Source organism: Cygnus atratus, chromosome 21, assembly GCF_013377495.2.
Source record: "Cygnus atratus isolate AKBS03 ecotype Queensland, Australia chromosome 21, CAtr_DNAZoo_HiC_assembly, whole genome shotgun sequence".
In the NCBI taxonomy this organism is placed as follows: Eukaryota; Metazoa; Chordata; class Aves; order Anseriformes; family Anatidae; genus Cygnus; species Cygnus atratus.
In genome coordinates this window covers 7,701,911-7,727,819 of record NC_066382.1, presented here as the reverse complement: position 1 = coordinate 7,727,819, position 25,909 = coordinate 7,701,911, and the positions used below count along the sequence as shown (strand labels likewise).

General features: G+C 58.7%; 2 protein-coding genes across 9 annotated transcripts in view; both read left to right on the top strand.

Moving 5' to 3' along the window:
• The first annotated feature begins 370 nt into the window (after nt 1-370).
• ECE1 (endothelin converting enzyme 1) lies at nt 371-13,300 on the top strand. Its single transcript, XM_035567917.2, has 18 exons — nt 371-422; nt 3,574-3,660; nt 4,767-4,908; nt 5,583-5,795; nt 7,069-7,193; nt 7,465-7,677; nt 7,748-7,939; nt 8,501-8,643; nt 8,724-8,838; nt 9,073-9,183; nt 9,464-9,562; nt 9,648-9,725; nt 10,131-10,234; nt 10,480-10,590; nt 10,719-10,786; nt 10,864-11,054; nt 11,147-11,242; nt 11,539-13,300. The coding sequence occupies exons 1-18, from the start codon at nt 420-422 to the stop codon at nt 11,713-11,715; spliced, it is 2,268 nt and encodes a 755-aa protein (XP_035423810.2). The 5' UTR covers nt 371-419; the 3' UTR covers nt 11,716-13,300.
• Nucleotides 13,301-19,668: 6,368 nt separating this feature from the next.
• The window catches only part of EIF4G3 (eukaryotic translation initiation factor 4 gamma 3), a 153,740-nt gene continuing 147,499 nt past the window's right edge, over nt 19,669-25,909 (top strand). For 4 of the 8 annotated variants that reach the window (XM_035567884.2, XM_035567882.2, XM_035567883.2 and 1 more), the window contains exon 1: nt 19,669-19,775. The gene's annotated coding sequence lies outside the window, so the exon portion shown is untranslated. The remainder of the gene's footprint in view (nt 19,776-25,909) is intronic. The other 4 variants (XM_050714859.1, XM_035567896.2, XM_035567890.2 and 1 more) reach the window with 3 other exon arrangements.

Here is a 25,909-nt window from a genome sequence, read left to right as displayed (position 1 = left end):
ACGCACTCGCAGCTTTGCGCGCTTGCACACTCGTTTATTTTAATTCCCAGTTCCCCCGCTAATTTCGAGTTCCCCCCCCAATTTCGAGTTCCCCCCCCAATTTCGAGTTCCCCCCCCAATTTCGAGTCCCCCCCCCCAGTTCCCAGTTCCCCCCTCCCAAGTTCCCAGTTCCTCCCCCAGTCCCCAGTTCCCCCCTCTCCCCATCCCCGCGCTGAGAGCACCCCACTTTGCAGCGGGGACCGCGTTCGCCCGGGAGGGTGCTCCTCGCCCGGCGCCCCCCCGGCGCCCCCCCGGCCCCCGAAGGAGTTAACGACGGCGCGGAGGCGCGGCCCCGCCGCCCCATTGGCGCTGCCGGCCCAGGTGCATCCTCGCCCCGCGCCGCCCCGGGGCCGCAGCGCGCAGCGCCGGGGCTCGGAGCCATGGTGAGTGCGGGGCCCCCCCTGCCCCAAAGCCCCCCCCCCGCTTCGCCCTCGGGCTCTGTGGGTGCCCCCCCAAGCCTTGGCTCTGAGGGGGGGGGCGCAGAGAGGTGCCCCCCCCCTCCTCCAGCAGCTGGGGGGGGGCACAGCACGAAACGGGGCGGGTGGGGGCGCCCCCCCCCCGCGATGATGATGATGATGGTGGTTATTGATATTTTCCCGCTTTAAGCCCCTTTTTGCTCCTTTTGAAAGCTTTTCAACATTTTCTTCCCTGCACCCCCCAGCCCCAGCCAAACCCGGCTGCCCCCCCCCCCCCCCCCGGACTCCTCCGCGCCCCCCCCTCATTAACGCAAGCAGCTGCTAATTATCCCCCCCCCCCCCCATCCCCTTCGGGCATCCCCGGTAACGGGGCCGGGCCGGCCGCAGGCCGCGGCGGAGCCGGGGGCACCCCGGGGTGCGGGGCGGGGGCGGTGCCGCCCGCGGGGGGGGGGCGGCGGAGGGAGCCTGGGGGGGGCCGGGGGGGACCGGGACCGGGCCGGGGAGCGGGGAGCGGGGCCGCGAGCGGGGCGGGGGCGGCGCGGAGCGGAGCGGAGGCGCCGGGGCCGGCGGGGGCAGCGCTCGCTCCGAAATGGCGCCCGGGAGGCGGCGGCGGCGGCGCCCCGAGGCCGTGGTGAGGGGCCCCCGGCCCCGACCACAGGTTTTTTTTTTGGGGGGGGGGGGGGGGTTGTAAAAGCGAATTTTGGGGGGTTTTGAGGCTTTTTTGAGGCCTTGTGGGGAGTTTTGAGGGCGTGGGGTTAAAGCTTGGTTTCCCCCCCCATCCCCCTGCACGCACCCTTGGGTGCCCCCCCCTCCCTCCCAGCCCATGTGGGTTTGTAATGCGATTTTAGCAAACTTTAGAGCTGGGACCCCCCCCCCCCCCCCCCAAAAAAAAAAAAAAAAGACAAAAAACCAAAAACACCCCTTTTTGACCAAAAAAAGGGCGTTCCCCCTCTCTGCAAGCAAGGGGTGGGAGCGCCTATGGGTGCTGCCTTACACTGGGGCGGGTAACATGGGTGCAGTAAATACCTACAAACCCGATTTTCCCGAAATTGAGGCGGGGGGGGTTCTGGCCATCCCCTGAGGATGCGCTGTGGCAGCCCCCAGGGGGGCTCTGGGGGCTGAAGCTCGGCGTGGATTCTCTGATGGCTGATATGGGGCTGAGGCAGCACCGTATGAGGAGCGATGCAGGGGGGGTCAGATGTGTTTTGCCCTTTTTCCTGCTGTTTTCAGACCGGGCTGGGCTGGAGCTGCTCTGGGGGCCACAGGGGCAGGCAGGCGGGATGGGGGATCGCCGAAAAGCCTCATTTCCTCAGGAAACAGAGTGAAAGCGTTGGCTGAAGGCTCGGACTCCAGGAATTGGCCCGCGCCGGTGCTTTGGAGCCCCACGGGGGATTTGCAGACCCCCGTGACCGGACCCCCCCCTGCATGAGCAGGGACTCAAGCCCGGAGCTGTGAATTCCAGCCATGTGTGAAGTGCAAAAACAAGGAGGGAAAGGGAGAGGGGAGGAATTAAAAAAAAAAAAAAAAAAAAAAGAAAAGAAAGAAAACAGATTTCGCCAGCGATAAAATCCTGCAGTTGAAGCTTTTCCTCCCTGCATGGTTCTCAGGCAGAAGCGCGGGCTCGAAGCGAGCGCTCGGAGGAGATTTTGGGTCTGGAAATGGAGCTTTTTGCACAAGCCAGGGGGGAAAGGGCCTTTTCCCTTCAGCCCTTTCCCATCTCCAGGTGGGTGCTGCAGGGCGGCGGGGTGCTGCTGTCGGCCGCCCTGGTGCACGCGCTCGCCCTCGTGCCTGCGGCTAATTAAACCCAGGCTGCGATTTGGGATCCGGGCAGAGCCCTGGGCTCAATTACTGGTTGTGCAACGGGCGGGCTGGGAAGCTTCACGGCGATGTTGTCGTCATTGGGCGTTATTGGGGCTGGGGCACGTTTCCACCCCTGGGGCTGTTCGGCCCCTGGATGGCTGAGGACTGGCGCTTTCCTTGCACTCGCCTTGCCGCAAAGCACACTCCCTGTCTGGGCAACCCCCAAAATGCTGATTTTTTTTGGTGGTTTTGTACCATTCCCATCCAGAGCGGCCTTAGCATCTTGGCTCTCCCCAGTTGTGGCTGCTTTTGCAGCTCTCTGAGCAATGGGGAAACTGAGGCACGGCAGTGCGCTTGGGTGCTGCCAGATTCATACTGGCTCCGTGTCCCTTTGGACGCGGTGGCAACAGGATGGCAACGTCCCTACCTCCACCCAAACGGGTGCAGACCCCTGCTCCCACCCCCCCACCACGCAGGGTTTGATGCTGAGGAGTGATGGGACGCGAGCGGCGCCACGGGGGCCGGGGAAGGTTTCGGGGCGCCTGCTGTTGTCCCCGTGGGGACAATGCAGCTCAGTGCTTGGTGGCAGGGCTGTGCCAGGGGGGAAGGAAGCGGCGGCGGCACGATAAGGGCTGTCTGCCAGCCTGTGAGGTTTCCCCTTGTCTTTCTTCTGGGGGCTGAGATAAGAGCTGGGCCCCCCCTGCATCGGCACAAGGTAACGCCCCGGGGGCGCTGAGCTGAGAGGGAAGCAGTGCTTTGCCCGTCTGCCAAGCCTGTGCGCAGCCCAAACCCAAGGTGCTGTCACCTCTGAGCAGCTTTGGGTGCTCAGAGGGACCCCACGGGGTGTTTTGGGGGATGCCATGGGGCAGGGGGCATGTGGTTTGCGGGACAGGCAGGAGGGTGCGAGCGAGCTAGTAGTCTCGGGGTAACAGGCTGGTTCCCTGCTGCCAGCACTGCCCAAGTCCCTGGTGAGCCCGGCATGGGGACCCTCTCCCAGTCCTGGGGCCGGGAGTTGATGGAGGAGGAACCAGCGTTATTCCTGGCGAAGGGGAGGTTGCACAACCCGTCCCCGGGGGAAGCGAGGCGGGTTCGGGTTCGCTCAGCTTTTGGCTCTGGCTGCGCTGCTTTCCATAACGTTCCTCCGGCGGCTGTTCAGTGCTTTGCTAGCCCGGAGCCATTCAGGCTCCAGCTCCCCGGAGGAGAAGGAGGAGGCTCTTAGGGTGCGTGTTCCCCTGCCGCCGTCCTTCCTCCTCCTCAGCACAGCCGGGGTGCCGGCCCCCCGCCGCTCAGCCCCTCCATTTCCTCACCGCTCTCACAGATGTCGACCTACAAGCGGGCAACGCTGGATGACGAAGACCCCCTGGACTCCATCGGTGAAGGCGATGGGTACCCCAACGGCTTCCAGGTAGGGGCTCCGTGGGGGGGGGGGGGGGGGGGGGGAGAAGGGGAGAATTTAGGTCCTGGCAAGCAGCAGAGGGTTGCCTGGGATGGGTTGTTTTCACCGGGCTGGGCGCCTTCCCTTGGGGCAAAGTCCGGCGTGGGCAGAGCTGTGCTGGCTGCCGGCCGCTGCCCTTTGCTCCTCTCGCCCCTGGCACCCATTGGGGCTGTGCCTCGGGGCACCGGGGCCATCCCCGCGGTCCCCGCAACCCAGAGCGAGCGGCGGTGATTGCGGGGGATCCTGAGGGGCCAGACCCCACTGCTGTTCGCAGCGCTCGGGCGCTCAGCTTTTCTGCTGGCCGAACCCCTTCCTGGCTCCACTTGGGCTGGGCTGAGCAATTAGCACAGGACAGGAGCTTTGTCCCCGCACAAAGGGGATTAGGCTAATTCCTCACCGAGCAGTGAGCAGCGGGAAAGAGGCTTAAAAAGGGCTGCGGGTGGCAGGAAAAGAGCCCGTGGCCGCCAGCGTCCGGCCTCGCTGGTTAAACCGCCCTCGCAGGGAAAGATTTGGGGCTGGAGTGATGCTCTTGGTGCTCACCCTGCTGGCAGCCCCATAATCTCTGCCCACAACAGCGTTTTCCACCCCAAAATCAGGGCTCTGCTGCTGTTTTGCTGTCCCCAGCACGGCCGTGCCACCACAGGGAGCTCCGCTTGCCATCGCGTGGGCTTGTGCTTCCTGGGGATGTTTTTCAGCCGAGCAGGAGCATCCTGTTACGGCATTTCCCGATGTCTTGTCCCCCACCCTGTCCCAGCTCGAGGGGGGGGACAGGGACGGGGACCACCCGAGGTGGCGGGGGGGCTGGGGATTTGGGTGGCACGGGCTAGCAGGTGATCCCGCTGGCCGACCGAAGCGCTCACCCCGCTCCCTTTCCTGCCATTGTGCCGCCCTTCCTGGCGGGTTTCTGGAAGGCAGCTGCGGCTTTTCCCAGCCGAAAACGGCGCGTTTCAGCGGGCCCGATCCATGCCACGGGCTGTAGGAAGCAAATGGATTTGTTAAGGGGGAGGACGGGGGATGTGCCGGTGGGTTTTTCCCCACGTGCCGTCGATGGGGAAACGGCGCTGCTTTTCCCGCAGGTGAATTTCTGCGGCCCGAGGAGCAGCCTGGGGTGCTGGGCTCAGCGCACGCGGCCTGAGAAACAGCTCGTGGTCCTGGTGGCTGTGCTGGCGGCCATGCTGGCGGCGTGCCTGCTGGGCCTCATCTTCCAGTACAGAGCCCGTAAGTCCCCGCGCCGCGCAGGGACCAAGCCCCTTGGACAGGGCAGGGTACTCAGGTGGGGGTCGGGACGCTCGCCTGCATCCCTCGCCCTAAAGTGGGAGGCTTGGGTACTGGGTGGGGAGCCTATGGGATGCCCAGACATGGGATGGGATGCTCGGGCATGGGACGGGATGCTCACCTGCATCTCTTGCCCCTGGGCAGGGTTCTGGGACATGGGAGGGGACACTCGCCTGCAGCCCTCAGCCCAGGGCGTGATGCTCGAGCACCACATGGGATGCTCAGGCACAAGACAGCGCTCGCCTGGCTCCCTTCCCCCGGGGTGAGGTGCTTCAGCACTGGGTAGGATGCTCGTCTGCATCCCTCTCGCCGGGGTGGGATGTCTGGGCACTGGGCAGGATGCGTGGGCATAGGGGAGATTCTTGGCCGCATCCTTTGCTCTGGGGGAGGATGACTGGGTACTGGGCAGGATGCTGGTGGGATGGGATGCTCTCCCACATCCATCACGCTGGGGTGGGATGCTTGGGCACAGGCTGGGATCCTTGCCCATGCCCCTTGCTCCAGAGCAGAATGTGTGCCCACATCCCTCACCATGGCATGGGATGCTCGGGCAAGGGGCAGGATGCTCCCTTGTCGTGCTGCAGCGGCGGAGCTGAGCCCATCGTGCCCACCCCCAGGGCCACCCGCCGTGTGCCTGTCGGAGGCCTGTATCTCCGTCACCAGCTCCATCCTCAGCTCGCTGGACCGGGCGGTGAACCCCTGCGAGGATTTTTTCGGCTACGCCTGCGGAGGCTGGATCAAGGCCAACCCTCTCCCTGATGGCCACTCGCGCTGGGGCACCTTCAACAACCTCTGGGAGCACAACCAGGCCATCATGAAGCATTTGCTGGGTGAGCGCGCAGCAGCAGCGGGATGCGCGGTGCCGAGGAGCCCCGCTAGGTCTGGGGGTGCCAAAAATACGCCTGCAGGGATGTAAGGTTGGATTTAAAGGCCGGCATCAAACCAGTCTGTGAGGCACGCACTGCAAGGATGTTGGAAAGCAGGTCCCGGTGATGTTTGCTCTCCTGGATGCCCTTGGGATTTTTGAACGTGGTGTTGCAGCTCTTTGGTGCAGGGAGCCGAGCAGGGGAAGGGTCTTGGCTCTGCAGAACCTGTCCTTGGGAGTGTTGAAATGCAGGGTTTGCACTTCAGACTGCACACGGAGGCCATAGCACCCTGATATCACCCCAAGCGAAGGAGCTTTCCCTGCTGGTGGAGCTTTTTTTGGGTGGAGCTGGCTCTCGGTCTGGCCATTTTGGGGGCTGAAGCCCCCCAGCAGAGAGAGGGACCCCCGGGCTCAGCCTCCGCACACAAACACTGAAGCGGGGCAGCTTATCCGAGCAGCCGGCAGGAACGGTTTGTTCAAGCTCTGAGCAAACAACTGGCTCCTTATCAGCACTTTCCACTGTGCTGGGCACTGGGGCTGATTATCTGAAAGAGAAGGCTTGGGAAGAGCGTTGTCTTTCGGGAGGGGGGCGGCACAGGAGTGGCTTCATCCCCAGCTCTTCCCGCAGAAATCTGGCGCTCGCTGCGCCGGGAGAAGGGACCGGGCCTCCAGCCAGGCGGTCGCGCTCAGCATTTCCTTGAATTCCTCATAGCCGAGGGACCCGGTTAATAAAACCATGCAGCTGGGAAGCCAAAGGTGCAAGCTGTGTCATGAGGAAAGAAAAAAAACTCCAGGGAAGCAGGGCTGCTGCCGGGGTTGGGGGGGGTGAAGAAAGGATGGTTTTGGAGGCGGAGGAGAAAAATGGGTTTATTGTTCTTTCTTGTAGAAATAAATAATACAGGCCTGGGGAGCGAGCCGGGAGTGCCAGCACAGGGGCAAGGGCAGCACAGGGGGCTGGGTGATGCTGGGAACGGCAGAGCTGCTGGAAAAGTGCTTTTTGTTTTTCTTTCTTCATCTCTCTCCTCCAAAAAAAACCGGAGCAGCTGGTGCTGGAGGGAGGGGAGATGGGGGCAGGAGGCCAGACGGGGCCGGGGGGCCGGCGGGGCGATCCTTTGGTGCCTCTTTGGAGCCGTTACCTAAAACGGGGCTGAGCGTTTCTCTGGTGGAAGGCTCGGGGCTCTGGCATCCCCTACGGGTTCCGTGAGCCCCCCGCGAGCCACCCTGTGCGCCTCCCGCAGAAAACACCACGGCCAATGTGTCGAGCGAGGCGGAGCGCAAGGCGCAGCGCTACTACCAGGCCTGCATGAACGAGAGCAAGATCGAGGAGCTGCGAGCTGCCCCCCTCATGGAGCTCATCCAAAAGGTTCGGCCCTTCCCCGGTCAGTCGAGTCCTCTGCAAAATGGAGGGAAAAGCTCATTTATGGGCAGCCCCAGACTCTGTTCTTTCCGGGGCAGGGCGTCCCCCAGGGCTGGCTCTCCCAAGGGAGGCAGTGATTTATCAGATTCATGGGCAGGTCTTGCCTCTCCTGGGCTTTTTAGCCTCATCGCAAGATTTTTCCTGCCTGGATGGGCAGCGGGGGGATATTTAAACAAGGGCACGCAGTCATTCCTTACCCGAGCCCTCTCTTCCCCAGCTGGGCGGCTGGAACATCACGGGCCCCTGGGCCGGGGACAACTTCAACGCGACGCTGCAGAAGGTGACGGCGCACTACCGCACCTCGCCCTTCTTCTCCGTCTATGTCAGCGCCGACTCCAAAAACTCCAACAGCAACGTCATCCAGGTGGATCAGTCGGGGCTAGGCCTGCCGTCACGGGATTACTACCTGAACAAGACGGAGAACGAGAAGGTAACGGTGGCGGAGGGTTGGGGTTGTCAGAGAGGTGCCATGGGTGGGTGACGCTCCCGTCCCCCTCTAGGTGCTCGCCGGGTACCTGAACTACATGGTGCAGCTGGGCATGTTCCTGGGCGGCACCGACGAGGAGTCGACGCGGCAGCAGATGCAGCAGATCTTGGATTTTGAGACCGCGCTGGCCAACATCACCATCCCGCAGGAGAAGCACCGGGACGAGGAGGTCATCTACCACAAAATGACGGCTGGAGACCTGAAGGTAGGAGCGGGACGGGGCTTCTGGGCACCTGGGGTTGGGAAACGGGGCTGGTGGAGGGGGTGATGCAGCTCCTCCAGGGAAGTCCTAACGCTGGCCGAAACCATCTGGGAAGTGCTTGTGCAATAGCTTGGCCCATTCTCAGCAGCCGGGTCCCCGGCAGGGACATCCCGCCCCGACCTGCTCCTCCCAGCCTCCAGACCAGGGCTGGCAGCCGTCCTGCCGAGGCGCTGACGCCCTCCTGGCTCTGTTGCCCTCTGTCCAGATGCAGACATCAGCCCGGCCACCTCCCCGTGTCCCCAAAGGGGCCATAATGTGCCTCCCCCCCGCCCCGTTGTCAGCGTTTTGACACCCGCCCGGCTTTCTTTTTCTTTGTGGGAGGAAATTGTTTAGTGCCCTCCGACCTTTGGAGGATGTTGCTGCTATGGGAAGCGGCCTCTTCAAAATCAGCCAAATCCATCAAACCGGGGCCGATGTGACAGCCACCGGCTCGGGAGGTGGCTGCCACCCCCGATGGCTCTTGGGTCCATTTTTGAGCTTGTAACCATGGCATGGCTTTTGCAGGAGCTAGCACCGGCTGTGGACTGGATGCCCTTCCTCTCCATGGTCTTCCACCCCGTGGACCTAAACGAGTCGGAGCCCATCGTGGTCTATGCCAAGGAGTACCTGGAGCAGGTCTCCGACCTCATCCTGGCCACAGATAAATGGTGAGAGCCCCCAGCTCACCTGGAGGGTGCCCGGGGTGGGCTGGTGCGTCCCACTGCCCACTCACTGCCTCTCGCTGCAGCCTCCTCAACAACTACATGATCTGGAACCTGGTGCGGAAAACCAGCCCCTTCCTTGACCAGCGCTTCCAGGATGCTGAGGAGAAATTCATGGAAGTGATGTACGGGACGAAGAAGGTGAGGGGGGAGCCCCGATGCTTCCAAATACCCAGACTCCTACATCAGTGCAGCACTGGCAGTTTTTAGCAATCACCTTGCATCCAAAACCAGATGTAGGGCAGGTTTGGGGCTTACATCTCTGGTGCAGAGCATTGTGCAAGCCCGATCCCGAGGCAGGGTGATGGGGTGGGAAGCGGGGAGGATGCTGGCTGTGCCGTGCCACTGCTGACAGCCACCTCTCGCCCTGTGCAGACCTGCCTCCCCCGCTGGAAGTTCTGCATCAGCGACACAGACAACAACCTGGGCTTTGCCCTGGGGGCCATGTTCGTCAAGGCCACCTTCGCCGAGGACAGCAAGCAGGTGGTACGTCCCCACTGCCCCATCAGCAGCACGCGAGCCCTGGTGCCGGGAAAGCTGCTGCGGCGGTGGACCTGTCGGGGCAAGCCGATGTTTCTGTGTCCACATTACTGTGTTTGCTGTGCGCTGCTGTTCGCTGGGTTTTTCACTGGTCCCTGCCCTGTGCCGTCTTGGCATCCCAGCCTCTTCCTCCCCTCTGGTGCGAAGGGTTTTGCGTCGGTCCTTGAACTCGCTCGGGTGGGAAGCCGGCTCTCCAGGCCAAAAGGCACTGCCTTGTTTCCCCTAGGCGGAGGAAATGATCGCAGAGATTAAAACAGCCTTCGAGGAAAGCCTGGAGACCCTGCAGTGGATGGACGAAGAGACGAGGAAATCTGCCAAGGAGAAGGTGAGGCACTGGGAGCAGCAGCAGGGAGGCGAGCCTGTCCTCCCACCCCCGGCACCAAAAGCACCTCAGTCCTTGTCACCCCCAGGCGGACGCCATCTACAACATGATCGGCTACCCAAAGTTCATCATGGACCCCAAGGAGCTGGATAAAGTCTTTAATGACGTGAGTCGGGCAGATGATGTCCCCTGGGTCTCCTTTTTCTCTTTCCCCCACCTCCACCAGGATGTGCGGGACGTGCGTGCCTATGACCATGGCCCCAGGGCAGCCTTGAGCCCCATGTCTCCTCCGGAAGGGTCTCGCTACTGTCCTTGGCCCCTCTCTGGGGACTTCCCAGAGAGCTGCAGCCAGTCATGGGGTGGCCAGGGCCCTTGGGATCCCTGCCCGGACATGGAGTTCCGTAACAGTGATTCATTGTCCTCCCGAGGCTCCGCAGATGTCGGAGAGGAGGAGAAATGAGAGCGGCCGTAACTCGGCCTCCTGTTGGCTCTGGAGGCTCAGACGTGAACGCACCGGGAGGAGCGGGGCCAGGCGACCACCGTGTGCCACTCACACCTTGCTCTTCCACAGTATGAGGCTGTGTCCGACCTCTACTTCGAGAACGTCATGCAGTTTTACAACTTCTCGGCCAGGGTCACCGCTGACCAGCTCCGGAAACCACCAAACCGGGACCAGTAAGTCCTCTTCCCCACTTGGCACAGCCAGGCCCCGCTGCTCTGTTGCGCTCATCGGGAATATCGCGATATCCCCTGTCCACTGCGTGGAGCGCTGGGGTTTGGTTTTGCTGGAAACGTGCCCGTTAGACCATGCTGGTTTTGGGGAATTAATTTGGGCCGACAGCTTTGCGCTATTGTAAATGGATGGAGCTGGAGCAAACCTCAGCGCTGGGTTTGTGTTGGCCATGTTCTTGCCCCCACAGGTGGAGCATGACGCCTCCAACGGTCAACGCGTACTACTCTCCCACCAAGAACGAGATTGTCTTCCCCGCCGGGATCCTCCAGGCCCCTTTTTACACCCGCGCATCTCCCAAGTGAGAGCCTAGGGAAAACAAGGAGGGCAGGATTCCCAAATTTCCTCCTGTCCCCAAACTTGTTGCTGGATTTCACGGCTGAGGGGAGCAGCAGCCGCTCTCTATATCTCAGCATCGTCCTCCCACAGGTCGCTGAATTTCGGTGGTATTGGCGTGGTGGTGGGCCATGAGCTGACACATGCCTTCGATGACCAAGGTATGGGCAGGCTGGGTGGGCGAGCTGGTGGCAGGGGGGCTGTTGGAAAGGCAAAGGACACGACGCGTTTTTGGCAGGCCGGGAGTACGACAAGGATGGCAACCTGCGTCCCTGGTGGAAGAACTCCTCGGTGGAGGCCTTCAAGCGGCAGACAGCGTGCATGGTGGAGCAGTACAGCAACTACACCATCAACGGCGAGGCTGTCAACGGCAAGCACACCCTCGGGGAGAATATCGCCGACAACGGGGGCCTCAAAGCTGCCTACCGGGTAGGGCTGAGGGGCTGGGGCCAGGCGGTGGGGGGCGTGGGGTGGCTGGGGCTGTGCCATCCCCTGAACCCACCGTGCTCCTTGCCTTCCAGGCGTATCAGAACTGGCTGAAAAAGAACGGGGATGAGGAAACCCTCCCGACCCTCGGCCTCACCAACCATCAGCTCTTCTTCGTTGGCTTCGCACAGGTAGGTCTCTCAGTCACAGGCAGTGAGGATGATGCAGGTTTTTGAGGTTCCTTCCATCTGTGGAAGCGCGCTTCCAGACGCTGTTGGGGGAGCACGACAGCAAAGCTGAGGTCTCCGGAGATGCTGTGTGGTGGGTGGAGAACCAAGTCAGGGTGGTGCTGGTTAAAAAGCAAGACAAAGCTGGAGCTGGAGCTGTGTTGGCCCCTGTCCCGCCAGCAGGGAGGTCTGCTTTGGCACCGAGCGGGGTCCTGCAGTTGCAGACATCAGTGCCTGTGCCTCTCGCCCCCCGCCTGCAGGTGTGGTGCTCGGTTCGCACGCCGGAGAGCTCGCACGAAGGGCTCATCACTGACCCTCACAGTCCCTCACGCTTCCGTGTCATCGGCACCGTCTCCAACTCCTGGGAGTTCGCGGAGCATTTCGGCTGCCCGCTGGGCTCCCCCATGAACCCCCCTAAGAAGTGCGAAGTGTGGTGATGGGCAAATGCCCAAGGGAACCAGCTGCTTCGTCCTCTGCCGGCGGCTGAATTTCCCTGGTCCTTTCAAGAGGCTGAAACCACTTCTCTGTGCAGCGAACTGCCCAGCTCCCTGCTGGAGCGGCACCCCGTGTCCCCGGTGTTGTCCGAGGTTCGATCCACTGTGAAAACTTCTCTTCCCCTCGCTCGTTGGTGAAATGACTTCGATTTGAGGGTTTTTCTTTCCCACCGTGACTAGGCCATGTGCTGAGGCACGTGTCCGCGGGCACTGCCTGTATTTACACACGCAGTGCTCAATCCTGATCTGCTGCCCCAGGAAATACCTCTTCCGAGGCGATAAAGGGAACGCCACAGTGCCAGCAGGTTTGGCTGTGTGTCTAAATACACCTGGCATAATACACCTGGCATACCTTCCTCTCTCCAAAGATGCGCACACAAGGATGGAAAGTAGTTTAAGGTATATTTTGGGGGGAAATATATATATATTTTTCATGCATTTTGGAATACACTGGAAAATTTCAGGGAAAATGCATTTAAAAGCTTTTTTTTTTCTTTTGTTTTTAGCAAAGGATTAGAATATTTATTAATGATCTTTTTTACTTAGTGCAGCTGCAGGGCACAGCACCCTGTGGGGATGGTTCCTCAGCCGGGGGAGCCAGATGTGGCTGCCCAGGTTGTGGATGGAATCGGCCGGCCCTGGAGCCCGGGTTCCTCCGGGAGGGACCATCCCCAGAGGATGCTGATGGGGAAAGGGGGACAGGGTCTGGGGACAGGATTGGTGGAGCCCCCTTAGGGACTCCTGTCAGGTCGCAGAAGGGCTCTGCTGGGATGCTGCAGCTCCTGAGATTAGCTTTAATTTCTGAGTGCAAAGGGAAAAGTTGACGTGCCAAAGATGTAACTGAGGTGGTGATGGCAGGGATGACAGCCTCTGGCCGTGGGCATGGACTGGTTCTGGCCATCCCCAGGTTCACAGAGCCCAAGACTGGGTGCGTGGCAGCACGCAAGGACTGCACTGATCCTGCGTCCTGCCAGCGCCTTTCCCAAGGGCTGTGGCTGCATCTTGGCCAGAGGGGAAGGAAAGGGGAGCCCAGAAAGCAGGAGCGTGGCAAGAGCAGCTGCAGGAAAGTCCCTGCATCCCTCCCGTCCTCGTAAAGGGCGGTTGGCCCCAGCCTCCTGGCCCAGAAGCTTCTCCAGCCAAGCACAGGCAGTTCTTGCTGCTGCTTTGCTCGCTGCCGTGCCCAGCCCCTACGCCCAGGAACTGCAAGCCCTGAAATCACCGCGGGGCCCCAAACCTCCATTCCTGCAGCGCTGGTTTGGTGCCAGTGCAGAAGCTGGCGGGGATGGGGGCGAGGGACCTCCTCGGGGGCTTTTAATACTCTTCTTTGCGGTTTAGAAAAGAAACCACTGACAGTAGCTCAGGTGCTGCGTGTTGTCTCATGGGGCACCTTCTTGCTCTAGACAGAAAGCGAAGATGTAGAGGGATTTTTAATATTTATATGTAAAAGGAGGGATATGGGGGGATTTTTTTTGTAACTATTTTTTCACCCTACATGTGGAGCTTATCATAACTGAAATAAATACTTTTTACTGGGTCTGGAGTTGCTCATGACTTTTTTTTTCTTATAGCAGGGAATGTCTTGTGTCCCCAGTGTGCCTTTTTCTTTCCATCCCTGCTGTGGGATCTGCACAGATGGGCCCCCCCGTGCTGACAAAAGACCAAGCTGAGCAGGCTTTTCCCAGCCTGTGCTTGTCTTCCACCTCTCTCGGAGGCTAAAGCCAGGGTTTTGTGCCCAAAAAACTCACTCTCGCTGTGGGTGGCTATGTGCATTCTACCTCAATGGCACAGCCTCACACATCTCCCCAGCAGGGAAGCCTTTCCCGGATGCTTTTCCTTCCTCCTGGGTGAGATTCTGGCCAGCCGGGCTGTGCTGGGATCCAGCAGCGCTGCCCTGCACAGTTTGCTCTCCAAGCAGCCTTATTTATAGCTCCGCGATGCCAGCTGGATGCTGCCAGCTCCATAGTGCAGGCCAGCACTAGCTCCCAGGCAGCTTGAGCGCGTGCTCGGTGGCTTCACCGGGCTCTCCCAAAAATGAAAATAAAGACCCTGGCCATGGAGAGGGGCCAGCAGAGCCATAAAGCAAGCAACTGGCTGAGCACTTGTTTGCCGTTTAGCCCTGGCTTGTTATCTGGGGCTGGACTCGGGCTGTGGCCACCTGGTTGTGCCCCATCGGGATGTAGCAGAGGCCAAGAGCTCATGGAAATGCTCGCAGGGTGTTTTTGCTGCAGGCAGGTGTGGAGGCAGGATGGGCAGGACAGCCCGGTGGGGGACATGGGTGCTGCTCTGGCTCCTGGCACTGCTCACTGCACATCCTTGCAATCGTCACCCCTGTGGTAAGGCAGTAAAAGTTTGCTTTTGCTGTTTTTGCTGTGTTGTCTGTCCCAGATTAAATAAGAATGTAATAAGAGAGCTTTCTTTCAGCTCGCGGGACTTGGTGCGAGGCCCTTGATTTCCTGCAGAGCTGCGAGACCAGCTGAGATCTCGCTGGAAATGGTTGCACAAACCCGCAGAGGGCGGTGGAGCCGAGAAAATCACTGCCTGCGTGCTGCAGCCGGGCTGCAAGGAGTTAGCGACGCCTGGAGCGACACCAGGGTGCGGATGAAAATTTTTGGCCTGGATCTGGCCCCAGCTGCTGTGTGTTTAAAATACGGTGAAATGTCGGAAAAGAGAGGAGCGGGAGCGGCATGGGTGTAAGGCAAAGAGGATTTAAGCTGGGAGAGCAGGGCTGGGTGAGAAGCACAGAGGAGAGCACAGCCACGCACTGCTGCCTTTCCCACCCAGCATGTCGCAGGGAGGATGCTGTCAGAGGCGGTTTAGCCGTCTGAAAGGGAAATAATTGGCCTCTGAGGAATGTCCGTGCAGTCTGGGGCTCTTCCTATTTATCTGGGAGTTGTAGCAGCTAGTTGGTCCCTGCCAGCCCAGTGCGGGGCACAGCAGCTCGCGGGTGCGCAATCTCCCTTGTGCGCCCCTAAACTCATCGCAGGAAATTATTTTCCAGTCCCCAGCCTGGTTATATCTGCTGTCTTCGCCTCCGCAGAGGGGACAGCCCCAGCGCAGGAAGGATTTGAAGGGCGAGCATCAGCTTGCACCCTCGCAGGGTGAGGGCCTGGCTGGGGGGATGCTGCGGTCAGGGCTCCTGGACCCGGCGGCAGAGGCCTGCCCATCTGGGAGGCCGCCGGCGTAGGCACAGCCGGCAGGAGGTGACTCATCCCGCTCACGTGCCAGTGCCCGGCGTGGGCTTGCCCGATCCTGGGTGGTATTTGCCTTATTTCATGCTCAGCTGTGCCCTGGAGGGCTGAGACGTTGGCCGAGGGCTGAGCCCAGGCAGGAGAAGGAACTGGCACGTGGGCCTGGCCATTCCCGAGGAAGGAGGGGAGGCTCCAAGTGTTTTTGCACACTGTTGTTTTTTTTTTTTTTTTTGCCTGGAGGATGTTGGAAAGGGATCATTACGGGGAAAGCAGGAGAAGCCCGGAAGGAGAGACGCTGTTGTGCCACGCCGGGTGAGAGTGGGTGCCCAGGGCATGCGGGAGCCTCCGGAGCAAGCTGGGAAGGGCGGCCTGCAGCAGGGCAAGTGCCGGCTTCAGCACGGCCAAGGCCCAAGATGCTGAACCCAGCTGCCTGAACTGCTCATCTCCTTCCCTGCCTGTCCTCTCCGAGCAGGATCCAAACCCCAGCACATCGTGATAGTGCTGGGGTCACCTGCTGGGACCATCAGGTTTTGGGGCAGCGAATGGGCCGGGAGCTTCTCCTCCCTGTGCTGCTGGAGGAAGGAGGAGAGCAAGCGGGAGGTGGTGAGTGGGTTTCCAGAGCAGGTTTCTAAGTCCCACCACGCAGCTTGGAGCAGACCTGGGACCTGATCGCACAGGTCACCATGGTGGTGGTTCTTACTCAGAGCCAAGCAATAAAGAAGCTGCTTAACTTTGCTTGCCCTGGGGGCCATCGCTTTGTTCATAATGCTCTCCCCTCCAGCAGGACCTCTGCAGAAAACCAGCCCTTTTTTCCAGTGATACCCCAAGCCCTACACTCTTTTTTCCCAAGCTCACCAGCAGCTCTGCAGCTCTTACACACTTTGCCACATGCGTGTGAGCACATCTGCCTCTGGCTTATTGATTTCGGCAAAGAGGTATGTAAAAGATTGGTGGGACTGAAAAAAGTGTCAGTGATGCTCTGGGGCTAGTGCTGAGCGCTGTAAATTCAAGCTGCCTGTGATGCTACATCAGCTCCCAGGTGCTAATAAAGCAGCACGAAAAATAGGAGGAAAAATTCAGTGGAGAGGAACTAGAGGCAGGAGGAAGGGCATGGATCCAGCCAGCACTTGCTCAGGCTCGCCAAAACTGCAGGTTTAGTTGGCCAAATTGTTCTATGCAGGGTAGTATGAAAGAGAGACAAAGTGTCCGCTTTTTGCTGTTAGGAAAACAAAATGAAACAAAACAACAGACAAACAAACAAACGGAAGTGGCAAAGAGATGTCCTGGGGAGGCATCAGTTCTGTAGGAGCTCTAAGGCAGAGCCAGGAATCTGGCTCCTTTGCATGGCTAGCACACTTTGGAAGACAATATGGTGAAAATTATGGTGGTTTTTTTTTTGTGTTTTTTTTTTTTTCCATTCTAAACGGGCAAAAAGGAGTGATATATCTAAAGATACTTGAGCTAGAAGGCTCGTTCACAGCTGTGTTTACAGGCAGCTATTTCTGTAGAACAGAGGGAGCCATAGATGTCAATTTGCTCCTGGTGTGAATTTCCTTCCGCATGAAGGGCTGTACCAGAAGCTGTGTGCCATGCTGGGAGGCGGTCGATAGAGCAGTGCTGGGCACCAACCCCCACGGACCACATGGCTTTGCTTACACCCTGAAAATTATCACAGCAAACTCTTTGCGAACCTTCAAAAAGGTGCAGAGGGGGATCTGTCTTTCCAGCTCCCTGCAGACAGGAGGGAAGTGCTGTGAGGGGGACAGCTCCCCAAGATGTCTGGAGATCTATCAGTTCTTGGACAACCATGATAAAAATCTCTGTGTGGATTTAAAAAACAAAACAAATAAACAAACAAACAAAAAAACACATTAACCAAGGAAACGGTGAAATGACAGAACCTTTAGCTCTGTGTGAGATTTGGGTTTGGGATCTGGGCTGTGATCAGCAGCCATTCCAGCAGGCAGTAAGCTGCAGAGGAAAGCTTGGTCTGATAAAAATACCCGGAGCCCCCTCTTGTAAATAAGTATTTGTTCCTTGCTGCATATGGAAACAGACAGAACTGAAAGTTTCCCTGTTCAGGACTTCTTTACAAGCTGTTCTGGTTTGTGTTTTTTGCTTAAAAAAATTTAATCAGTCTCCATTTCATCCCATTCCCTGCAAAGCAGTTTGAGGTAGATGTGAGCTCAGCTCATCGCGGGCATTTTTCTCTCACCGGCCCTTTTACCCCTGTGCGGAGATATCTGGTGCAATGGAAAGCACTGGGCTGGGGAGGGAAAATAAATAGCGTGCTCGTCATCCTCCCCCTGCCACCAGCTCCAGTAATAACTTCTGGTGCCACGCAGCGCGCTTGTTTGGCGTGGCTGTGCTCCGTAGATAGCACCTTAGTAAGTAAGAAACTATTCCGATTGCAGAGCTACTCCTCCTGGAGGCCTGCGTGGCAGCTTCAGCAGCGTGGCAGCTAGCAGGGGCTTTTCTTCTGACCCCATCTTGGAGCACTGGCCCCAGTGGAGCCTCGCGGTATGCCGCAGTCCTCTCGCGTGGGCACAGATGGGTTTCACGTCCCACAGTTGACATGCACAAACCACAGCGTTTTATAATTCAGAGTCTGGGTGAGATCTGACCCCCCCCCCCAAAAAAAAACACATACGCAAGCCCCTCGGGTGCTAGGCAGGGTTTTAACCCTTACAGGCCATGGGTCAACATGATGCTGGTGCTTGTGTGAGTAACAGAGTCCAGCCTCTCTCCCTTAAGATTCAGATTAATAAATAATAATACAAAGACATTTCTGCTTATTCTGCTTACATATTGGGCAGTTGCAGACAAGTGGATAGATGTGTGTGACTTACTGGGCAGCTTTTCTGCAGTGACCAGGACCCCCCCGACCTTTCTTGTTGCACAGCTGGCTTTCAGTTGCAGCACCAGTTACTTGCTAAGTGCCTGAATATACCACCAAGAGAGCTGTTTACTTTAATAAAAGCAGCTTTTCACTTCTAAGAGTTTATTTGTGATTGCTTTAAAGTATTATCTTCCTCCTAAACTCACAGCTACACCAAAGACCCAGCATATGGGATGGAAATAAACCACGGAAAACTTTTCCTAAAGATCTTTCGTGATTAGATTTTTAACCTGGCCTAAAAGGTTGGCCATGGCAGATACCCCGAGGAGTGAGAAGCCCCTCTCCTAAGCCTGGGTGCCTGTGCGGGTTCAGCAAAGCGGGGCATCGGGGTAGCTCTGCTGGCGGAAGCCAGCAACCAGCCATCGAAGGCAGCGGTGGGTGCCTTTGGGAGCGTTTCCCCGGGGTGTGCGGTGCGGCAGGAACACCGATGGGTGCCAACGCGCAGGAACGAGCCCTGGGGAGGCAGCGGCCGGGGGAGGACAAGTCAGGACAATCCTGCGGCTGCTGGGAGCTGCTCGGAGGTCCTTTTTAGCTCCCGGGCCGGGGAGGCGCTCAGCCCGGTGGTGGCCACAGGGCCGTGAAGCAGTGAAGGCGACAGGCAACCCTTGGCGGGGCGCAAAGGTGGCGGCGCGAGGAGGCCTCTCGGTCCCCGTGCTGGTGTCGTCTGTGGGCTGGTGCCCGGCGTGTGCCCCGCCAACAAGCACACGGAGTCGGAATCCGCAAACAGGGCTTTTAATTACATATAACGGGACTGCGCTGGACCCCATGGCCGGGGGTGCGCTGCCCTCGCAGGCCGCCATGTCCGCCCCCGCAGGTGCCACCTTCACCCTGACGCCACACGGTGAGGGCCCCGCGGCTGCCCCCCTGCCCCCAGGGGCCCGCGTGGCGATGGCGGCTCTGCGGCTGGGGGCAGCCCCGCAGCCGAGCGCTGCCGAAGCCCTCCGGAGCCGCTCGGCCGCCGAGCCGAAAGCGCCCGAGGCTGCCGCCTCTGCTCGCCCCGAGAGGCTCCGAAGAGCCCCGAGCGGCTCCGAAGAGCTCCGAGCACCTCCCCCCTGGGCGGGGATCCCTCCTCCGAGCCCGCCCGAAGCTTCCCGAACTCCCGCACGTCCTCGGCCTCCGGAGCGAGCCGAAGTTTCCCGAGCGCGGGGGTCACGGGAGGCGCCGGGCCGAGCGGGGCGGGGCGGGGGGCGGGCCGGGCCGGAGGACGCGTGCGCCCCGCGAAGGCCTCCGGAAGGAGCCGAGGTTTCCCGAGCGCGCCTCGCCAGCGGGCGCCTCCGGAAAGAGCCGAAGCTTGCCGAGCGCCGCCGGGCCGAGCGGCTCCGGAGCGGCCCGAAGGCGCCCGAGCGTCCGTCCTGCCGGACTGCTGGAGGCGGCCGCGGCGCCATGTTTGATGCTCCGCTGCTCCAGTGAGGAAAATCCGCCGGCATCGCCCGAGAGCCGCCGCCGCGAAGGGCGCCGCTGCCCCCGGGGAGGGGCGCCGAGACCCCCCGCCGCCGGCGGCTCATGAGCAGCGCGGCCTGAGCCGCCCCCCCCCCGCTCCGCCGTGCCCTCCCCGCCGCGAGCCCTCCGGGAGGCGCGTTGTCACGGAGACCGGCGCCGGTGCCGGCCCGCCGCGCTGCCCCGGCCGCCGCCCCGGCCCCCGGCCCGCTCCCCCCCGCGCCCGCGGCCCGGCTCCCGGCCCCGCTCCCCGGCGGGGGGTGGTGGCTCCGCTTGGCGATGAGTTTACCGCAGAAGGCGGCTTTGAAACCCGGCGCGGCGGCGGCGGCGGCGGCGGCGGCGGCGGGGACCGGCCCCGGCAGCGGGGCGGCGGCGGCGGCGGCGGGGCCGCCTCCCCCCCCGGCTCCCCCTCACCCGGCGGCGGCGGCGCCCGCGCCTCACCCCACCATCAGGGCCTTGCCGCCCCAGCCGCCCCAGCAGTATCCTTTCCCCGGGGGGCTCGGGCCCCCCCGGCCGGCGGGGGGACGGGAGGGGGCACCCCGGGGGGGGGGGCGGGGAGGGAGGGGGGAGGGGGAGGGGGTTGGGGCGCAGCCCCTTGGGGCCCCTTTTTGTGTGTGTGTGTGGGGGGAGGGGGCGGGCCCGCGGCCCCCCCCCCCCCCCCCCCCCCCCCGTGCGGAGGGGGCTGCACCTGCTGGGGCAGCGCGGGGAAGGGGCCCCCGTCCCCCCCTGTTCCCCCCCTTTCCCCCCCCCGTCCCTGTCGCCCCCCGTGGGGTGCTTCCTGCGTGGGGGCTTCAGCCCCAACCCCCCCCTCCTCCCCCCCCTCCCCCGGTGAACTTTTAATGTGAAATCGCTTGTCACTTTGTCACTTTCGCCTCCGGTCCTGCCCAGGTAAGTGCCGGGTTTTTGTTGTTTTTAAGGCGAGTTTAAAGCCCGGCTCGGCAGCCGGGGCCGATTTTCCTGGGGTTTCGCTTTGCTCGTGGAAATCAATCGAAGGTGGGATGCGGCGCTGAGCAGCTTGCCCCGCGAGGCCGTGTGTGATGGGCAGTAGAAGCTTTCCGCTCAAAACCCCTCCGCCAGAACGGCCCCGCTACAAAGAGAGGCCGGCGCTCGGGGAGTGTTTTTAAAGGTCTCCGGTTCTCTGCGACTAGGCCCCGAGTCAGGAGGTAAATACTGCAGGGATCAGCAGGAAAGTGGGGTGGCGAGCGTGCGTGCCTGCCTGGGTTTTGTTTCCAGCGTTGGACAGCATCCCCCAGCGAATTGGCTTTCCTCCCCCTGAAGTTTTTTTGGGGGGGGGGTTGTGGAGCGAAAAGACACGCTTGGCGAAATACGGGGTTGTCCTGGAATGGTGTCGCCTGCTGTGCAGGGGACGGTCAGGAGCGCGCGTCGCTGTGTGTTGGTGGTAACGACTTATATTTTAACATGGATGCGTAGGGTTTATTTATTTATTTTTTTTGGTTAAGAGCAGTTTCAGCTGTGTGATGTGTGTGTTCTTTAAGAAACGCGTTCCCTGTGTATAAGCATTTTGCTGCTCTCACTTTCAGTTTTGAGGTGGGAAAACCGAGCCCTTTTACGATCAGTTTAGGTCCATTGTTTTCTTGAGCTTCCGGCAAGATCATTCTTTCCCTGACCGCAAATAATATTGCTTAAATCATGGGACTGTTGACGTTACAGATTTGTTTGGGTCAAGTGAAACCTCTGAAGAATGAAGAGTGCTGCGGAGGGACATACCCTCCGCTGGGTGTTTCTGGCTAGCTTGTGATACTCTGTAATTCCAGCATGTGCTTTATTTAGGAAAACAGCGCAAAGGTGCTGTCATTACCAAGTCAGCAGGGTGGTGGTGAGTAAAACTGTTGCTTAGGAGGAATTTGCTCACTTCGGAGCGTTGTGCCAAGAGTTACAGGGGGAGCGCTGGCCAGCGTGCACACGGGGAGTCGGTGCTCAGCCGATCCTTCCAGCAAGGTGCTGGTTTGTCTGGGAAGAGCCTTGTCCGTGCAGGACGCGGCGCTGGTTGCCTTGACAGTTAAATGGCCGAACTTTGCCGGGGTCTGGGACCGGGAGCGTGCTAGGCTTTGTACAGCACTTCATTTTCAAGTCATCATTAAAAGAACCATGGAGGGATCGGAATACTTCTCCGGCATCACCGAGGGCGAGCTCGGTGGTGGTTTGCCGGAGGGGCAGCACGGTCACAGCTAAGGCAGGAGAGCTGTTGCTTTTGGTGAATCTTGTCACTGCACGCCTCGCGCGCACGAGGGAAGAAGCCTTGGCTGACCTCTGAGAGCAGTGCTGAAGGAAGAGGCTTGGGGGAACGTGCGTTCCCTAAAGGAGCGGCGGCAGCGTGTCGCCTCGCCTGGAGCCACCAGAGCAGGAGGGGGAGAGGAACCAAGCACTGGGTAGCGAGGACAAGTCAGAGGTAGGGATGCGGGCAGGTCAGCGTGGTGGGGCTATTTTTCCTTGTAGCCATGCCTGTTTCGGAAACACCGTGTTTGGCTGCTACCGCTCCTGAACTTTTAAATAATCTGTCCGTGCAGTGTATACAAGCGCCGTGTTCTTGGTGCCTTTTCGGTGAGCTGTGTTCAGGTGTCCTGGCTGGTTTTTCCTCCGCTGAAAGTTGTGCGTGCTTCCAGGTAGCAAACAAAAGCTGTTACCTTTTGTCAGCAGTGCTGCAGAAGTGAGGCTTCGGGAGCGTAGTTCATCTGCGCTTTGCTGAAGTGCAGAGGGTCATCTGAGTTCAGCCTTATTTTTAGCTCTGTTTGTTTTTTTTCTGTTTTGGTACGACTGTTGAGACAGTGTTACCCTACAGCAGATAAACTGTAGCTGCAGGTTTCTCCTGGCAACTGGGAGTGCACCGCAAGGTCCCTGGGTCTCCTCCTCGCAGCAGTGCACGTAATGTCGGTCCAAATGAGCGTCGCATGTTAGTGGGTAGACTGGGGCTCAGACTTGGGCTTTTTAAACTACAGCTGCTTCCACGCGGTGAACTCTGTGTCTGTGGAGACACACGGGGTTTCAGGACGTGGTACATCAGGAAATTAAATGTATGATTGAAAAAGAAGAATTGGGTAAGAGAGAACTGGGCAGGAACGAGGACTGCTTACGTGAAGTGCGTTTGTAGAAAGGGATTAATGAGGGAAAAGGAAAATTCGGGGGAAGAGATTTAAAATCAATTTTCTGAAGGAAAGCAAAGCTGGAGGGTGATGGACATGAGTAACAGGAATGTTTTGACGGGAGTTTCATTCTGTTACGTGCTGACAGGGAAGTTACTGGAGCTGCTGTAAGACGAGAGCTTGGAATAATTTCCGTATTGCGGCGGCTTCGAGAAATTAAACTTTCTATGTAAAAGTAAGTTGGGATACCTGTGTGGCTTTGACGGTGGTGAGTAGTCAGTCAAACCTGATTTCAGGCAGAAGTTGTGCTCAACGTTGTCGGTGTGAGCAGAATTCCCAGCTCCGTTCTGACCCTGCCTGTGGGGCGGGACAGCGAGGGTGTCTGCATGCCATGGCGAGGTGCCGTGCCCGGGCTGTGATGGGGGCTGAAGCCAGGCCTGCCCCCTTCCAGGCTGCCTCCGAGCAGTAAGTGCCGTACGAAGCCGATTGTTCTGTAGCAGTGCTTCTCCCATCAAAACGTAGAATGCTGAAGGTGCGCTGCTGGCTGCTGGCTTTCTGTGGGCCTTGGTGGTTTTAACTTGGTGCTACTTCTGTGCGTTAAGTCACGCGGTGCTTCTCTGCTCTCCTTCCTGCTCCCACTTCCAAGTTTCCCGAGGTATTTTTTGTGCGTGTTATAATAAGCTGTTCTTTAAAAAGTCCCCATGCTGTGAATAAATTTTTGTGGATCAATATAATTAGGTCACCGGTGTCTTCCTAGCCTAGACATCAGCAAACACTGCGCTCTAAAGGACAAACAGATTGATTTAGGCTGAACTCGGGTAGCGTTGCATGCCTGCTGGCCCTTCAGGGTTAATTTAGCAGCGTACCTTGGAGCCAAATTAGAGCCATCTTGGCCTCTGTGCTGGTGTCTGTAGGTTTTGGTTTTCTTTCCCAAACTTCCTTGCATTTGGAGGGAGTTCAGCTGCCTGGTTTTTGATGCTCTCCGTGCAGGCACCGGTAAGCTTGACCTTAATATAGCACTGTAGCTGTTGGGGTGTGGGACTGGCTCTCTCTCAGCCTGGGTATTTTTCAGGTTATTGCAGCAGGGCATCGCGGCAGCTTTGGGGTGGGTTTTTAAGCAACAGTCGTTTAAAAATTTCTTTCTCTTCCCTTAACAGCCCTCCGTCCCTCTCCTTTGCTTCTGTTTCTGAGAAGTGGAGAGGAAGGGTCAGCATTTTTGTGTGCGCGTGTGAAGTTCAACATTGCCGTGCATGGACACTTGGGTTTTGCTGATGTTTCCTCGGTGATCGAACGTCTGCTTTTGGTTTTGCAAGGTGCTTTAGCTGACTGCACTGTAGTCCCTCGCAGAAAGCGGCACGCAGGCGGTACGTGGCACCGCTCCGCATGGGAGCGGAGGATTGCGGCGGCTTCCCAAAAGCCTGGGAGAACAGCAAGAAATACAGGATCGCTTTCAGGAGCGTCAGAGATCTGTGTGAAGTCGGGGTGAGGTTCTGGCAACGCTTACCTGGTGTTCGGACGTGTGCCAGGTTGTGCCGTTGCAGTAGGCCTGCGCTGGTAATCTTCTAGTTAAATTAAGGCTGCTAGCGAGGGCTTGGCTGCGTTGGCTTTTCTCTCTTCCGTGCTCGTAGCTTAGTGAGCAGGGAGTTGAGGAGGTGCCGTAGGGTGGGAGGAGAAGCGGCCTGGGAACTTCCCCGGGGAGAGCATCGTCGGCTTGCCCTGCGAGAGAGCGGGCGCTGGGCGCTGGCTGCCCCTGGGAGCTCGGCGCCGCCTTTGCTCGCCGCGTGCTTCTGTCCCGAGTGGCTTTTTTCCAGGTGTGTGATGCAATGTCTTCGGGCACTCTCTGGGGTTTATCTGTTGAGGACTTTGAAGATCAAGGCGCGGGGATTAGGCAGGCGGTGGGAGCTGCTTGGGCACACCAGTTGTTGATGAAGGTCGTGACTGTGTGCGAAGCGCCGTGCCTCCCCGCGCCTCTGGCGGATCAGCTCCGGCTCCTGCGCTGCTTCTGTGCTGAACTGGAGCTGAAATGAGAGCAGGATCAGAAGTGCCCTTCCAAATGCCAGTCACAGATGCTTTTGAAGAACGGTGTTGGGAGCGCTGCAGTCCCGAAAAGGAAGGAGTGGTGAGAGGCTGAAGGAACCAGGCTGGGATCAGAGATGTTCCCTGCTTTCCGCTTCAGGTACAAGCCCTGAGTTCAGGGGCGAGCTTTCTGAAATCTCAGCTGGGTGAAGGGACACAAGGGATTCCTGTTGCCTCAGAAACGTTTCCGTTTTAAAAATGTGTGACTCCGTGGAGACCTTATATCTTGGGAGGGGGTGCAGCAGGAGAGAAGCTTCAGAAAAGCTTCTTTCCCTGCCGTGATAGTGGCTGTCCTGCAGAGGAGGAACGGGCACGAGGTTGTGAGCGTATTGCCAAAAAGTAAGTGCTTTTAGACTTCTCTGCCATCTCCCTTGTTGATGATCCCCAGCCTTGGCACGTCTTAGCATTCTTTTGAGCAGAAATAGCTTTAATTTATTTAATGACAAAAGCCAATCATGTTATAGTGCAGATATGTCACTTTACTGGCTTTGTAAGATTTTATGGTGAAATGTCTTGGAGAAAACCATTCTTCCAACAGCGTGATTTGAAACAACTTATTTTCCTCTCACGTTTGGAGCCATGATTGTATATGTTCTCTGGCAGAAGCCTGCAGGAGGTTACTTTAGTCATTTACAGATCTATATTTTAAGGTGCAGTACTGATCTTGGAACACGGTTTGTATTTTTATCCGTGGTAGTAACTTGATTAAGTTGAGTAAGTACTAGGAGCCTTAGAACAACTAACCTCCCTTTTCAGTGTCGGGAAGTAGAAGGATTTTCCTCTGTGTGCATGGGTTTTGTCCGTCATCGTGTTAAGGCTGAAAGGCTCTTTCATGTTGCTAGCTAACATGGGCTGTGTCGAGCTAGTGCAGTTGCTCCGTTGGTGTGTCACAGGAGGAGTTAGCAGTGAAGGTCTCCCTTTGGAAGTTGTGGGTAACCTGTATTTTCTTTTTCTCCCTAATGCAACAATTTCAGGGCTAGTCAGCTGTCAAGTTCAGCTGTGTGTAAATCGTCTAATATGACTAAAGTCGCTGGAATTTTCACTCTGGGGAATTAGAGATGGGTCCTACCATTGTTTTACAGGCATTCCTTCAGTGGGAGCCTTCATCCATGACTTCACGTCTGTTTGCAATTGCAAAGACTTTCCTGGAATGAATGGGGAGGAGAAAAACGGGCGTTTGTTCTGGGGCACGAGGTGCAGGTGGAGGAGTGGTGCGGCCCCCGCTCTGGGGGGGCTGGTGTTTCTGTTTTTAGGGGAGCGCAGTTGGTGTGAGTTTCCGTAGTTCTGTGTTGTGCACTTCGTGGTAGTTCCAGGAACTTCTCGCACACACAGCTTTCCTTTCCAGGCTGCGGACTTTGTTTTGCCTCCCAAATAGGGAAGGATGATGTGGAACAGCTGGAAGAAGAAAATAGAATGGATTCTTAAAAAAGAAAAGG

Excerpts from the sequence above, each read along its gene's own strand:
- ECE1 (XM_035567917.2), top strand. Across the intron at positions 8,644-8,723 it reads ATCCTGGCCACAGATAAATG|CCTCCTCAACAACTACATGA; the intron begins GTGAGAGCCCCC and ends CTCTCGCTGCAG. Across the intron at positions 11,243-11,538 it reads TCTTCGTTGGCTTCGCACAG|GTGTGGTGCTCGGTTCGCAC; the intron begins GTAGGTCTCTCA and ends CCCCGCCTGCAG.